At 42.1% G+C, this 16,663-nt stretch overlaps 1 protein-coding gene across 1 annotated transcript in view; it reads left to right on the top strand.

Annotated features, from left to right (window-relative positions):
- AGAP1 (ArfGAP with GTPase domain, ankyrin repeat and PH domain 1) overlaps nucleotides 1-16,663 on the top strand; it is a 400,015-nt gene that overhangs the window by 285,934 nt on the left and 97,418 nt on the right. Inside the window, 1 exon segment of the mRNA XM_068407470.1 lies at nucleotides 440-601. Within this exon segment, the coding sequence (XP_068263571.1) occupies nucleotides 440-601 (162 nt within the window).

Below are 16,663 nucleotides of genomic sequence, written 5' to 3'. Positions count from 1 at the left end.
TTTTAAACTCTTTGGGTTGGCTTAGTTGTCTCGTCTCGGTTACTTAAGTAAACGGTGGTTTTCAGGAATAAAATTATTTTCTATGCTCAGTCTGTCCTTCGTGCTGTGCCTGTAGGAGAACCTCTACAAAATGTGACTGGTAGCAGGGTTGTGGAAGATTGTGTTTTCCAGAAAGTGAATGAACAGAATGAGCTGACATCTTGGAAAACTTAGGCTCTGTTGTCAGAAGTTCCTAGGTGGGTTTGAGGGGGCTGCTGAAATATGTGGTGCCCCAAGCTGGTCACAGGACCATTGTCTTCAGAGTTTCAGGGAAGGCTGCATTGGTTTTTGCGTTGGTTAAGTAATCCCTTTTCTGCTGTGTTAAGATGCACCCATCCATCTTCATGCAAATCAATTTTGTCTTCACTATTGACACGATTTGTTTTCCATTTGTGTCTAGGGAACGTGACTACTAGCACATCTGTGTCTCAGATGGCAAGTGGGATCAGTCTAGTCTCCTTCAACAGTCGTCCGGATGGTATGCATCAGCGCTCTTACTCGGTCTCCAGTGCAGATCAGTGGAGTGAGGCAACAGTCATTGCAAACTCTGGCATTAGCAGTGGTAAGAAACCTGGAGCTGGGGGAGGCTTATCTGCTTTGGGGTGAAGGGGGAATTTGGTGGTTTGCTTTTTTAAAAAGAGAAAAAAAAACAACCCACAACCTGATGCTCACCCAGATGCTCTGTTGGAAGCCAAACTTCTAGCATCTGAGAGAAAAGGAGAAATTAGATAACAAGAGAATAGATCAATACAATACTTTTTCAGCAGGAAGAGCTAATATAATTATAATACTGCTTAATTTTAATTTCAGGTACGTAATGTAGGTTGTTCACTTGATGTTCTTATTTCCTTACTCTGTGTGGTAGGTATTAGCAGTGAATTATCCTCCAGATCTTTTTGTCAGCATGTCCTTTCTCAGCTGTGCTCTTGCTTTAATGTCTGCACACTACTGGCATAGTCATAGAGTTTTCTCTGTGGAGCATTTAACAGTATTAAAAGGAGCAAATGCTATTCCAGATGGTGTTTTGCAACGATTAAATTGTAACAGTGAGACAAGGGTGGTTGTTTTTTAAAGGGTATACATGATATTTGGTAACAAAACGGTGCATCTGGCCTTGATGGAGTGCCTGGGAAGGACAGAGATATAATGCTCTTCACCTGTAGCTGACCTACTGCCTACGCAAATGAGAGTATCCTTGGAGCAGCCGTGGTGGGCGAGCTAGGACTCGGGTGTTTTTGTTGGGGTGTGCTGCAGAGGTGGGTCATCCTGGTGAAGCACACATGTCCAGGAGCGTGGGGTTTAATAGGCAGTTGGAGAAACCATGGAAAGTTCATGAACAGATGGGAAAAGGAGATGAGTGTGTGAAAGAGAAGAATGAACTGAGAAGAAATGGAGAATATGGATAACAGGGAGAAGTGTGAATAGGACAGGAGAAGGGAGGAAGAAAGCCATTTCTGATGGCTATCTCTAAAATAGTGACAATTATAGGAGTATCAAAACTATTTCACATGTCCCATATATATATGTGTGTGTATATATATGTATGTATCTGTATAAGGTTTGAATTGGAGTATAGCCCTAATATTGTCTCTGGGTTTTTAAGCAGTTTTGAACAGCTTTTCAGTGCTACTTTATGAGAACAGGGGGTTTAAAATCATGGCCACCTTGCCTCTGAGTGGCATTAGCTCTCAAGTTGGTAGTTGCTGAAGCACGTGCATTCCTGGAGCTCTAAACTTGTGGGCAGCATCTTCAGGAACATGGTATTTGCATCAGAATGGTACAGATTTTAATCAAGAATTTTCTAAAGCAAGCACCCTTTATTGCTGCCTGAGTGACAGCCGGAGATACTGCTGAGCAGCAGGATAAAATGCTTCAGCGCTGTTCTCTTCTGATCCACCCAACTCAGCCTCTCCTTTGGAAGCTGGTTAGTCTTCTAGGGCAGTCAGCATTCCCCTACATGGATTCCTTTAGACCAAACTGGTTTCACAGTTAAGGCTGTATATTCCTCTCCCCTTTCCCGAGCCGCTTCGTCATTTTAATCCACCTTCATTCTATTTCCCTTTTAAAAGTTTATACCAAAGTTTTGGCTTTTTGCACCCTTCTTTTACACTGTAGCTCTTCAAAGTTGGAGAATATTGTATGTTTGCACTAGAAGGCAGGCAAGTGAAAACCAAGGTGTAGTCTCTTGTCCTTGACGTACTTACAGACAAGTGAGCAGATCCCGTCCCCTTGCTCCTTGGTGCCAGATGTGACAACTGAGGCTGCAGCAGATGAAAATCTTCAAAGTGCAGAATTCAGTGAGTTCCTAAAAGTGGTGTGTAATTAATATGTGGAAAAGTAGAAATATAACCTAAATTCCTGCCCCTTCCCTTCCCCTTTACTTTGTAATGCTGTTTCTACTTTGGAGATACTTCCTGAACTTGCCTTGTGCTCCTCATGCTGCGCTTCAGCTAGTTTTAAATTTCTGGTGAAGGGGACCTTTTCTCCCACACGAGCTCTGTACTCCAAGTGTGCGCAGTACCTTTTTCTGACTTGATGTTCATATGTGATTACTTCTGGTTCAAAAGAGATGACAGCTGGAATTATCTATGAAATATTTATTCATAAAAATGCAGGTGACTGGTGGGTACTTCTGGATAAGCCTGACTTGAATCATTTCTTGCAGAGATTCTAATTTTAAAAGACAATGAAAAGTTGCTTTTCTTTTTTTAAATATGTGGGGAAAATCATACTAACGGTGAGTTTCAGGCAACTAAGGGTCGGCAGAAACAGAAGTATTGCAATAAAACTGCTACAAAACCTCAGGAATAATTCATTGCTATCAGTGTATCATCTGTCGGTAAGCTCATAGATGTGTCCTTTATACTGGCAAGTTGACGCATGAAAAACTCTTTTTAATTTCAGAGGTTTTTTTCCCTCCATTAAAGGATTTTTGGATTTTAGTCATAAAAAGATAATACTGTGAAAGCAGCAGGTATGGCAAGAAGCTAAGCATCTTTCGGAATTCAAATGCCAATGTACTGGAGAATATGCCTGCTTATTGTCACATGGTTTTATTGTAGACAAAATAACATATTGGGATTCAATTTTTCTCTGCACCTTTTTTTCACATTAAATTAATACTTTGTGTGGCTCTGGAGAACTTTTCAAAGTCTTCCAAACCAGACCTTTGATTTCCTGGGGCTTCTGTCTTTCAAGCAGCTGTGAACATCTCCTAATTAGATAAATTACTTTGTAGTGGGCAGAGCCACAAAACAGGAGGTGCTGGTTAAATTAAAGGGGAAAAATAGAAAAATCCATTCTCTGAAATGGAATGCCCCACTGCTTTATGACTATTACTGTTGTAAGGTTTTACATTTAAGTACCTGAGGTTTAAAATTAAATGTCTAATATAATTTGGCACTGGTAACATGAAACCTGTGACTGCCCTCAGAGAAAATCTAGGCAGCTTAGTTCAGTGTTTCAAATTGCTGTCTGCTTGATAGTGAGCGTGTCATGCGACTGGCTCACTATTTAGCTAAATACCACCTGCTGTTCAGCATAATTTTAAATGCAGTAACATATTTGCCTTAAAAACTCAGAAATTTAAAAAGGCTGTTCCCAGCAGCACATGAAAAATTAATTCTTTTTACATTTTTTTTTCCTTACTCTTGTAAGTACTTGACAGAAGTAATTTTAGCAGCAAGAGAGAATAAAAACTGGGGGCAGTAAATCCCTGTCCAAGAACCTCTTGTGTAGATTCTTTATGGACGCAGAATTGATCTACATGTCAGATCCTGATGTAGTTTAAACTGTTTATCACCGTAATGGTGGTAGAGAGACCATGAACATCAACTTATAATCCTCCATGAAAGAAATTGGTGTTTGCAGTCAATGAAGGGGCAGCTTAACTTTATTGATAGATTTAGAACAATTACTGCTGCTGCAACGATTGGCCAAGAGGTTTTCCTGGATCGCATCGGAAACCTGCAATTTTTTTTTCTTTGATAAATCTTTTCCTTGATGGATCATTTTTTTCACCCGGAATTATCTATAGTTGCTCACTGCTGAGGAATAAGAGGGTTGTCTGGTCTCGGGGGAGCCATTCGTAACCTGTTCAGGTGTTGGTTTAGTTCAAGAACGTGCATCTGCACGGTTCCTCCTCTGCAGATTCAACTCTTATTTTATTCCATGCGTTCTTTTTTCTTCTGCAAATGTTCTTAGCTAGGAAAAGCAGGACTGTTTTGAGGAATCAAGGAAAAGCTGGCCAGGAGTGCTGTTGTGAGGCATCTCAAACTTAAAAATGCAGTTTTTTCTCAGAATCACAGAATCACAGAATCAGCCAGGTTGGAAGAGACCTTAGGGATCATCGAGTCCAACCGTTGCCCTGACACCACCCTGTCAACTAGACCATGGCACTAAGTGCCATGTCCAGTCTTTTCTTAAACACATCCAGAGATGGTGACTCCACCACCTCCCTGGGCAGCCCATTCCAATGTCTAATAACCCTTTCTGAGAAGAAATTCTTCCTAATGTCCAACCTGAACCTCCCCTAGCGAAGCTTGAGGCTGTGTCCTCTTGTCGTATCGCTAGTTGCCCGGGAGAAGAGGCCAACTCCCACTTCACTACAACCTCCCTTCAGGTAGCTGTAGACAGCAATAAGGTCACCTCTGAGCCTCCTCTTCTCCAGGCTAAACAACCCCAGCTCCCTCAGCCGTTCCTCATAGGTCAGACCCTCCAGACCCTTCACCAGCTTGGTCGCCCTCCTCTGGACTCGCTCCAACACCTCAACATCTTTCTTGAAGTGCGGGGCCCAGAACTGGACACAGTACTCAAGATGCGGCCTCACCAGTGCCGAGTACAGAGGGACGATCACTTCCCTAGACCGGCTGGCTACCTATTCCTAATAGAGGCCAGGATGCCATTGGCCTTCTTGGCCACCTGGGCACACTGCTGGCTCATGTTTAGCCGGCTGTCGATCAGCACCCCCAGGTCTCTTTCCACCGGGCCACTTTCTAACCACTCTTCCCCCAGCCTGTAGAGCTGCATGGGGTTGTTGTGGCTGAAGTGTAAGTCCCGGCACTTGTTCTTGTTGAACCTCATGCTGTTGGTCTCGGCCCATCTATCTAACCTGTCCAGATCCCTCTGTAGGGCCTTCCTACCCTCCAGCAGATCGACACTCCCACCCAGCTTGGTGTCATCTGCAACTTTGCTGAGGGTGCACTCAATCCCTACGTCTAGATCATCTCTAAAGATATTGAACAGCACCGGCCCCAGAACTGAGCCCTGGGGAACACCGCTAGTGACCGGCCGCCAGTTGGACTTTGCCCCATTCACCACCACTCTCTGGGCTCGGCCATCCAGCCAGTTTTTAACCCATTTAAGAGTCCACCCATCCAAGCCCTGGGCAGCCAGTTTGTCTAGAAGGATGCTGTGGGAGACAGTGTCGAATGCCTTACTGAAGTCTAGATAGACTACATCCACAGCCCTGCCCTCATCTACTAAGCGGGTCACTTTGTCATAGAAGGAGACCAGGTTGGTCGAGCAGGACCTGCCTTTCATGAATCCATGTTGGCTGGCCCCGATGCCCTGATTGTCCTGCATGTGCCGTGTAATGGCACTCAGGATGATCTGTTCCATCACCTTGCCTGGCACCGAGGTCAGGCTGACAGGCCTATAGTTCCCTGGATCATCCTTCCGACCTTTCTTGTAGATGGGCGTTACATTTGCTAATTTCCAGTCAGCTGGAACTTCTCCAGTTAACCAGGACTGCCGGTAGATAATAGAGAGTGGTTTGGCAAGTTCATTTGCCAGTTCCTTCATTACTCTGGGTTGAATCCCATCCGGGCCCATAGCCTTGTGGGTGTCTAACTGGCACAGCAGGTCACTAACTGTCCCCTCCTGGATTACAGGAGGTTCACACAGCCCCCCGTCCCTAATTTCAGGCTCTGGGGGCCGAGTCTCCTGAGGACAACCGGTCTTGACATTAAAGACCAAGGCAAAGAAGGCATTGAGCACCTCTGCCTTTTCCTCATCCCCTGACACTACACTACCCGCCTCATTCAGCAAGTGGTGGAGGCTCTCCTTGACCCTCCTTTTGCTGTTGATGTATTTGTAAAAGCTTTTTTTGTTATCTTTGACTGTAGCAGCCAAATCAAGCTCTAATTGAGCTTTGGCCCTTCTAATCTTCTCCCTACACAACCTGGCCACGTCCCTATAGACCTCCCAAGTTACCCGACCCTAGCCGCTAGCCCAGCTGAAGTGTGTTTACACCAATGCACGCAGTATGGGCAACAAACAGGAAGAGCTAGAAGCCACTGTACAGCAGGAAGGTTATGATGTGGTTGCCATCACAGAAACGTGGTGGGATGACACTCATGACTGGAGTGCAGCTATGGATGGCTATAGGCTCTTTAAGAGGGACAGACGAAGCAGGAGAGGCGGTGGGGTAGCGCTGTATGTTAGGGAGTGCTTGGACTGTGTTGAAATTGAGGAAGATGGTGAGGATGACAAGGTTGAATGTTTATGGGTGAAGATCAGGGGGAAGGTCGGCAGGACGGACATTACGGTGGGAGTCTGTAATAGACCACCCAACCAGGATGAGCAGGCGGACGACGCGTTTTACAAGCAGCTGTTGGAAGCCGCCCGGTCGCCAGCCCTTGTACTCGTGGGCGACTTCAAACAGATTAATATTAACTAGTGGCGTTGCTGCCATTAACAATAGGTGGTGCTGTCTGTTCTACAGTCTTCACAATTTGTATATCTCTAAACAACTTGAGAGACAGATCCTCAAACTTGGCATCAGAGCTTTTTTTTTTTAATGGAAGGAACCACTGCCGGGTGTATTAGATTGCAAAATTAGGTTCATGAGACTTAGCTCACAGAAGATTGAAGTAGCTTCTTCATTCTCTTTTTAAATGTCAGATGTATAGTTTGGCTTCTAAGACTGTGTCCTGAGAATATCAGAGGGAAGAATTTCATTCTTAAATTTACAACATTAAGCTCTTCTGAAACAGTGCTGCAAATAGTAGCTTGCATGGGACAGGGATTTCTTTCCTTTGGACTTGTAAATTGTCATTTCAATTCTAGCATGATATAAAAATTCTGCAGTAAATCAAATATCTGTTTAAATATCATCCACTTAGGCTTTATCACTGTACAATTGCTTGTACGGGCCATTTGATCTCGGCAGTAATTTATGTAAGTTGTAATACCTGGTGTCTTTTGAGTTTCTAACAGTTTGGTGTTAGGGTTTATTAATGTGAAATTGAGTTCTCACTGTGCCATGGGGTATGAGAGGTCATTGAAGTGTTTATATTAATGCAGCCCTTACAACTTGCCTTACTTTTCTGATCGTAAGCTCTTGGGATGATTAAATGATGGAGTCTTGTGCTATACGTTGAAAAAGAAAATGGTTTGACTTGCTTCTGATAGTCGTAACACTTCCATTTCAAAAGTGAACCAGAAAACATCATTTAGAGTTGTTGTAATTCAATAGAAAAGTTCTTGGCTAGGATGAATTACATTATTACAAATACATTTATAGAATTTCAGGATTATTTGTGTTAAGTGTATATAGATGGTTTAGGTTGGAAGAGCTTTTTCCTCCTTTGCAAAGAAAGAAATAATTACTGAAAATCAAATATAAAGTCATTTTCTCCTTTTTTCTAGCTGCTCTGGAGCTAATGTGGGGTTTCCTGCAGTTGCTAATATTGAATATTGTAAAATTCGCCCTGTATAAGGTAGTGTATGTACAAGTAGTTTACATTGTCTTTAGGAATAGGAAGGAAAAGGGAATATTCATGTACTTTTCACACCCTTTTGTGATCAACAGACAAATTGCTTCTGGCAAATACTTCCAGAGGGAAACTTTGTCAGTTCAGCAGGGTAAGCTCTGCTAACAACTACTTATTATTGCCTTTGCATTCTGAACAGCCTAATATATCTTGAGGAAACTTGGCTTATAAAGTTCTACTTTCTAGCAGTTTCTGGGAAATGATCCCCTTTCAGCATGAGGTTGCATACTCAGAAACTTCCCGTATTAAAATTTAGTTGACATCCTTGACAAGCTCTTACCTGAAGTAGCCTGGTCAACCCTTGTGGCTAATAATGCATGGCAAGAGCTATCCTGCAGGTCTTCAAATTTCCGATTGATTTTAATTTGAACAGAGTGAGATGCAGCTTTGTGCACTGTGGTTCCCAAAAATAACGTAAGGCATAATAATAATAAATTGGTCTTGAACTTCATCTTTGGTTTCATAGCGAATTATGAGTTGCTACTCCTCTTCCTTGAGAAAGAGGACAGGAATATCCTTATCGTATTTTTACAATTAATGAAATTTGCCAAATAGCCCAAGCAATCTGCCAGCACCACCTCATTTCAGCTATACTTTATGTATATATATGATATTTAAATAAGACCTAGAAGCGTTGTTTCATGCTAGTTTCTCTAACTTTCTAAGGCAGGAGGAAGCCATATCGTTTTAACACTCGGCTAGAAAGAGGAGGTCAGCAAGGAAATCTGATCATTGTCTGACTGCTTTTGAGCATTAGTCAGGAGAGCACCGTGTTGCCTGCACCCTACCTGAGCTTGAAGGCAGGTAGAGAGAGGAAACATGGTTTCTGAGGTGTGGGCAGGTGTCCCATTTGTCTTTTCACTGAGCTTTCTTCTCCAAAATGGTGTCAGTGTTAAGGAGAAGTTCTCTGAAAAGGGTTTCAGAGTGTTAAACTAACTCAGGCTTTCTGCCTGTAGTTTTTTAGGAATGTGTTAGCATCCTGAAGTAGTAGGACCCAATGCTTACTCATGCCTTTTTGTAGACCATAAGGATCACAATTGAATGGGAAACTTTATGATGGCCTTTCTTGGGGAGGTTCCTACCAGGTTCACAAAATACAAGCACTTGCCTTGTGTTCTCTGGGTATGTGTTTGTTGCCAAAGTGATGGGAAAAAGCAGTCCTGTCATACAGATGAAGAGCATCTGTTTGAGGTGTTCCTGAAATTGTGCCCAATGTGCCATGCTTAAAAAAAAAAAAAAAAAAAAAAGTAGTAATCGGGGGCAAAAACCTCTGCAATCAGCTACCTCCGTGTAGTATGGGTTCAAACGCTGCTGGCTTGCTTACTGCTCTCAGTATGCATTTACCAAGGCATCCAGGCTGTGGGCTGCAGCTCGGTGAACATCAAACTGTCGATGAGCCATTGCCATTTGGTCCCACCGGACTTCACATCTGTCAGGGAACACGTTGCTTCATGATGAGTTAAAAGACTGAAAGATATGAAAGCGGTTCTTCTGTCCCTGTGTCCGTGGTGGAGGGGGGAGACGGCACCGATAAACCTTTAAGGCTTAAACTGAGCTGTGTCCTGGGGTTGGTTTAAGGTCTTTGGGTACACGGGCATTTCTGCACAACTTCCCTGGGTTTCAGCTAAGTACTTCTGTATTTACCTAGTGCTGCTGTTTAAAACCTGAGCTATATTATTATATGGGTTTTTACAATTCTGCACTTATCCAGAAACTCATCTGCTTTTCTTGTTTAAGATCCTCTTCTTTCTGCCCCCTCCCTCCCCTCGATTAAATCATAAAGAATTGTTGCATTCAGCAATTAAAACCTGCACTTGGTTCCAAAATGGCAAGAAATGTGAGTTTTCATCTTCAGGTAATTTGACACTGGCAACCTCATGCTCATCTTAATCTTGTTCACAGCCTGAAGTGCCAAATGTCTGTCAGTAAATTGTTTATGTCACTAAATTAACTTTTTGGGTAGAACTGTAAAGCTTTGTTTTTTTCCCAACATTTACTTATGGATGTTTAAATGCGTGTTTTGCATTTAGTTTCGCTTAAAATTTAAACTGAAAGAGGAATGTGTATGGCATGTTCCTTATAATAGGGGGGAAAAAGGTGATTTATTTTTTTTTTCTGGTTACTGATGTTGATTAATCTGACTTGATTGGCTAGCAGTGTTCAATAAATCGGTGCTTTTTCTGCCTGTAGCTAGGTCTGGTTGTCACACCTTCTCCGTTTGTCCCCACTTACAAGGGGACAAAAAAAAACCCCCTCAAACCAAAGCACTTTATTTTTGTTATGGGGCATGAACTTTAGCCTGACAGGATAGTGAGAATAGTGAATGTTCTCTTTATCAGGTCTTGAAGCTCGTGGCTGGGAGACGCTCCTCACTGATGACCTTCCAGGTTCAGGGTTAGTGTGTTGCTGTACACCGCCCGTGGTATTTAACCACTGCTGGAAGTCAGTACTTATAAAGTAAGGAAAGTGGATACCTGGCACTGATATCTCTAGAAACAGGGGGCACTTTTAACTTCAGGTTATGTTTAAAAAATATATCTGTATCTCACAGCTGTCTGCTTGTCTGACTTCAGCTGCAAGCTGGTTCTCCATAGCTCAAATGCTTGACATTTGGCAGATACAGCGCTTAGAAGTCTGTAAAATCTCTTCTGTTCTCTGTTTCTATATTAGTATCTGTCAGAATGGAAGGGTTAATGCTGAAGGTGATTGCACCCCAGTACAAAGTGAGTTCTTCGTCAGGGAGGCCGTCCTGTAATCTTATTTGTATAAAAAGATAGTTTAGTCTTTCAAAGATTTTTTTTTTTTTGGTATGTATGTTTGTAGTTTAAGTTTACTTTAATCTTAAATGTTTGCAGTTTGGAATGAGCTTTGCTGTGATGTTTCTTGGCAGGTCAGTCACTGCGTAGTTTGAGATAGAGATAGATCAGCTGTGATTGTTTTTCCTGGTATCTCAGAAATAAATGTGACCTGTGGTCTTAGACTGCTTAAATAGTGGCCGAGACATCAGCACATCGGCTGTGTTCAGCAGCAGCAGAAGGGTGGATCTTTTGGCCCTAGCTATTAAAAGCTGAAGAGCTGCAGTTGTTGTGACGGTGCCTGTATGCACTCAGGAGTGATGTATCTTGATAAATTATAATTGCAAGGAAATAACTACACGAGCCAGATTCACACAATATCCTACAAGAGTTTATGAACTTTGAAAAATAAAATCATGTTTACAGATAATAATGTAAATTCAGAGAGACACATTCTTAAGTCAACCTACAGGAAAGACATAATACTGCAAGAGCAAGGTGTGACACTTTATAGACTCTTATAATTCAAATAATACAGCTTAAAAATTTCATAAGCCCAATGCTTTTCATATTTAGGGACCTTGTAAGTAAGATGTAAGCAGGGAAATGAGTAAACTTCCCAGATCAGTACACTTATATTTTTCTTAATCTTTTAATCTCGATTTTAATAATCTTAATTTCTATAATAATAAAATAAATTTAGATAAAGTTTAGTAGTGTTTTAAACACGAAGTTGAGAAAGTAAAAAGTTAATGTATAGCTACCCTTGGAGTAATTTCTAATTTCAGAATTTCTTTTTACATCCATACTTCAGAAGTTCAAATAGATGCTTGTAATAATTAGATTTCTTGTTTAATGTGTGTCCAGAAGCACACTGCTTTGTTTTGCCAGGATCTGGACAAAGTGTGTGGAAGAAACACACATGATGCTTTTATTTCTTCTTAGGCTTAATGAAGTTTCTGTTCCAATTAACCATGAGAGCAGTTGTCTAATCAAGCATGTCTGTTTGCAGGCTCGGTTTCTTTCCAGTCCAGATCACAAAGCGTGGGGTACAGGGATGTTGTGTATACGTTACCTATGGAATCCAACACTTCAAAGCTTCTTCCCAGCATATACAGCTCAAGGAGTGAAAGAAGCCTCTGTGTTAAATCCGATACACAATTCCTTTACAACCTGCCGATTGTTGGGGGCCAGCTGAAGCGCAGAGCTGGCCTTCCTGCAGGTGGAAGAGCATCTCCTTTCAAGTCTCTGCGCCCTTCGTTTGTTACAGTTGGTCTCATCCCTTAATTCAGCCATCGTGTGTGCCACCCACGGTCCAGGTCAATGAGGAGTATCCAGTTTACAGGTTGCTCTAGGCGAGTGGCTTTTCTGATGCATGGATGTTGTGAGAGCAAAAGAAGGGCCCTGGCTTGGGGTTGTCTAAACCCTCAGAAGAGCTGGTAAGAGCTAGAAAGAGTGCTTGATTAAATTTAAAAATAATAAAAAAGAAGTTTGTCAATGACAATTATGTCATCTGACACCTATAAAAGGCAGCAAAGACATAGCTTTGTGCTAAGAGCTTTACTTGTCAGCTATGGGTTTCTGCAATAGGAAAATGTTGGGGTTTGCCTTTGGTTAAGAGTATCTTTGCTGTTGCTTCCATCATTTCTTTTCCTTTCTGACGCTGGTGCTTGTGGCATACATTACCAGGAAAGCCTTAGCTTTTTCCTACCTAGCATGATGCCGTTAACTGCCTATTTGTTATACAGCAGTTATTCAGCTTTAATTGGAAAATGTTACTAGTGAAAGTCTCTTGATTTTTTACAAAACACTGATATTAAGGCTTGTCACTGAAGTCTTGTAGACTGACAGTAGAGAGTTTCTTAACCTCTTCTCAATTACCAGTGAGCGGGTTTGATGCTTGAAGTTATCCACAGGTTATACAGACTGAAGGTTAAAGTACAAGAGTAGAGACAAGAGACATGGCTCTCTTACTGGCTCTGAGCCTTTCTTTGAAGAGTCAGTTCTTCTTTTCTGTCGTATTTTGCTTATCTTGAAATAGTAGGTAAATATTTTAGTAGGAAATGGTTCAGTAAGGCATATGTTCATTATTTTCCAAGTGCCTTGAGACCTCAAGGCCCTATTTCAAAGCAAAATATTGTTAAATGAGAGTTTTTCACAATTAGAAGACAATGCTGATCATTAGATTGGTTGGAGCTCTGACGCTCTCTGTGTAATTAAGGTGAATTTGTTATGCTTATCATTTTGACTAAGGATATAAAATACTATTTATCACATAGTCTTGTATGTACTTGATCATGGTGTAGCTTGCTCATCCAAGATGTATTCTTTTAGTGGTGCTCCAAGTGTTTATTCTTCTGCAAATCACCATTACTTGGGATGGTCTTGATGGGTTCACTAGGTCCAACATGCCATAGCTGGTAACTATTCTTGAGGTGTGTGATGATCTCTCTGGCTTCAAAAGTGGAAGAGGGACTAACCAACACATGACCTGGTATCGAACCAGGAGATACTGCCCTGAAACCATCCCACAGTCGTATGGTTTGTCTTCAAAAGGACCATCCATCTTCTTTCTCCCTCATGGGGTAGCTAAGAACTAGTTACCTGAAATTAATCCCCATAACTATCTGCCTTTTGTAGTATTTCTCACCTCTCCGTTTTGTATGAAGTTGATGGCCAGGAGAAGCAATGCCCGTGGCATCGTACACTCAGTTTGTAGCAATTCGGGGTGACACCATGTAAGAATCACATCTTCTCAACAGATCTGATGCTGCCCAGTGAAAACATTATGCCAGAAGAATTAGAGACATCCCGTATACATCTAGACTGTAGATCTATTCAGTGGGAGCCATGAAGTTAGTTTGCCTTGGGATGTGGTGACATCTTGCGACATCTGAGACTTGCATCTCTTTCTAGTTTGTTGTCCTTATGTATTCAAACAACTCATCATGCTTGATCTTTCCACAGGGCATATTCAGCGTACAGTACAAAGGAGGCAAATGCAAAGATGCATCTGTGTAATGGGGGATAAGATAAATTAGCAAACTGTGTTAACTCAGGGAGTAGTTTCTAATCTCTCTGCCCCTGACCTAAACGTGCTTTAGGCAAGATGTGCAGAGGAAAGATTAGCATCTCATTCCCGGTTCATGTTCTGAGGCTTGAAGGTCCTCTAGAATACACTTAGTCTTTACTTTGCTCATATTGGCAACACAGGAGGGTCATTTAGGAATAGGTGTTTCCTCTCCTTGTGTCAGATGGTAAATTGTTTCTGTAATACAAGAAGCTTACTTCTTAAGAAGGCTTTGAAAGGGAGTGAACAGGATACGGTCGCTTCTTTTCTTGCTAGAAAGACTTTGATTCCTAGGGAGCAGGATGGTGTTTTATTAGCACTGTTGCTCCTTAGGAGGGAAAATGGTGTGAGCAATGTACTTTTGTGGGTTATTTTTTAAACACTATATTCCATTTTTGCTTTCATGCTTCCTTTATGATGGCCAGACATGGCATGTTAGTAGGAAATGAGCTAGAGGTAACTTTGTCTTCCGTTTAGGTAAGGGAGATTGTAACAAGGGTCTTACTATCTCCGAAATTGTTGAGCCAGTCCTTCCGATATCTATGCCTTACTGTCATGAGCTGGACTTTCTCTTGCGAGTCTGTGGATGATGTCCCTCGCTTGTCACAGAAGTGGCTTATTAGGCTGCCGAGTGGAAACGATCCTGTCACACCAAACGTGCCTTCGGGTCTGCTTTGCTAGAGGCGTGCTCCCACATATCAAAAGCCAGACCCTCCAAAAGCAGGGCCATTTTTTTGTCAAGAAGGAAGCTTTGTTTTCCTTATTTAATTGAAATTGCTATTAGAGGGAAGGAGGCAGTAACTTGGGCATTCAGTGGGGCTTTCTGTACATGACAGGATAGCTTTGTGATTTACAGGCTCTAGGCACAAGGCTGGAAAAATGGTAGATGCCGTGGAAAGAGAATACTCCTGAGGCTCTTTCATCTCCATCCCCCAGTTCTGCTGAGAGCTTCCTTTTAATTTCGTTCAGTGCAGCAGGTTAATTTATGCCCTCGATAGCTTGAGTGTCCAAGCTGAATTCAGCTAAACGATGACCGGATGCACCTAATTCCTACCGAAGGTATGAGCTGTGTGTACTTTAAAAATATTTGCCTTTTTTTTTTTTTCTGTAGGCTGTAATCTCATGCCACCCCTTCTCCCCCACTCATGAGTGATTATTATCATCTGCAGACTTCTGCCAAGCTGCAGTTTTGACAGGATTTTTATGTCAGTCCTGTACATCCATGCCCGACTCCAGCCTTCTGCAGGCATTGTGCAATTGCAGCATCCCTTTAACTTCAGTTTGAGGCAGAGGAGGAATATAAAGAACTTGATAGAACGTTTATGGTAATAGCTGTAAAGGGAAGCTGTAGAGCATTGGATTTCACAGCCAGAAAAATCTCAGCTCTGGGAAATGGGTCTGAAATACAACTACAGATGGTTTTAGTCTATTGCTTCCCCTGTTTAAATAAAAGGATTGCTTTTTTCGCCTCTATTTAAAACACATGTGTAGAAGATGAAAGTGTCCAGCTATTTTTTTATTATTCAGTCCACCAGCTACCGACATCTTTCCCTTATTTCATTTCAGCACTAATGGCATAGTAAAAGTTCTGAAATACCCTCTTTGGATTCAGCCTTCCTTGGGTCGCGGCAAAGATTCCTGCTGCAGTCAGAGCTGTTGCTGTTGTTTTCGTCATCAGTGCTTTCTTCTTCCCCTTGAACCTGGTGCTATTAATTGTGTTGCTGCTTTTGCTCTTTAATTGATCCCGTTCACTGGGTCCCGCTTTTGTACTGTCTGACTTCTTGTCACTTCAACAAATCAAAAACCCAAATTAATCAATCTCCAGCCACTTGAGAATAAGGCCGCGTTGGGGAGCTGGGCTTGACAAAAAAGTCTAATTTCACTTTGAAAGCCTGTTGGAAAATTTTAACAAGAAGATGCAAGAAAAATGTAAACCAGATCAAGCTCGACTTTGGTCTGTGCAGAATAGCGTCACCTGTTGAGTTTGTTTCAAGTTTTTGTAAATAGGTGATTTGACAAAAATATGAAATAAATCAAAAGACACGAAGATAGAAGAGGTCAGAATATCCTTGTTTCCTCTGCAGATGGTTACACAGGAGAGGGGTTGTGTGTGTATGAGAGAGAATAGGAACCGTGGGCCAAAGATGAAGCTCTGCTCTCGGATTTTTGTTTCTCAGCCTTTGTGCTGTGCTATTCCCATACCTTATATGTTGCCTCTTTTCCTCATGCTTTTTGTGCCCCCAGACCTTTTACCCTGGCCTGGGGCACTCATACCTGGTTATTGTCCCTAATTTTCTTTGCCTCCTTGGTTCCTGTGCTGGTATCTTCTGCAGCTCTGCTTTGCAGGCACTGCAGGTGCTGAAGGAGAAATGGCTTCAATTCGAATGCCAGACGTGCTCGGTGCAGATGCTTGGGAGTTTGGGATGCAAGTTAGTTGTTATACTGTGCTAGGGGCACCGAGGAATCACGGGCTGGGTTTGGATTGGATTTCTTACCCTTTTCAAATCCAGGAGGGCTCTTGTGATGTCCTTAGAGGGCACAAATGGAGTCATCTTTGAGATACGTTTGTGGAGTACACACAGCTTCCAAATAATAAAACTCTAAAAAGATAAGAAGTGGGACTTGTGTGGAATGTTACCTTTTACAAACATCGTGTAATACTGCGAGAGGATATCAAATGTGTTTCAAGCGGCAAATAAAGAGCAGTACAACAGCACAGCCCTTGAGACTCTTCTGAGAAGGATTGGTTGGTTTCTTTTTTCATTTAATGTTCCGTCTCATAATTCTGAGTTGTAGTTGTAGGCAACATACTTCTTCCTGTCCACCTCTCGTTTCTCTTACCAGAATTTGTCGTAATTGAAAGGAATTTCTCGTATGACTGTAATCACAAAATACATCTAGGAGAGAGGCAGGCATGGGACTTGCTTTGTGGGATAAAAGCTGCATTGGCTTGGGTTTGGTTTTTTGTTTTGTTTTGTTCTGTA

Source organism: Nyctibius grandis, chromosome 9 (genome assembly GCF_013368605.1).
Source record: "Nyctibius grandis isolate bNycGra1 chromosome 9, bNycGra1.pri, whole genome shotgun sequence".
NCBI classification, from domain to species: Eukaryota; Metazoa; Chordata; class Aves; order Nyctibiiformes; family Nyctibiidae; genus Nyctibius; species Nyctibius grandis.
The sequence above is the reverse complement of the archived record's forward strand: the minus strand, read 5'-3'. Positions and strand labels throughout refer to the sequence as shown.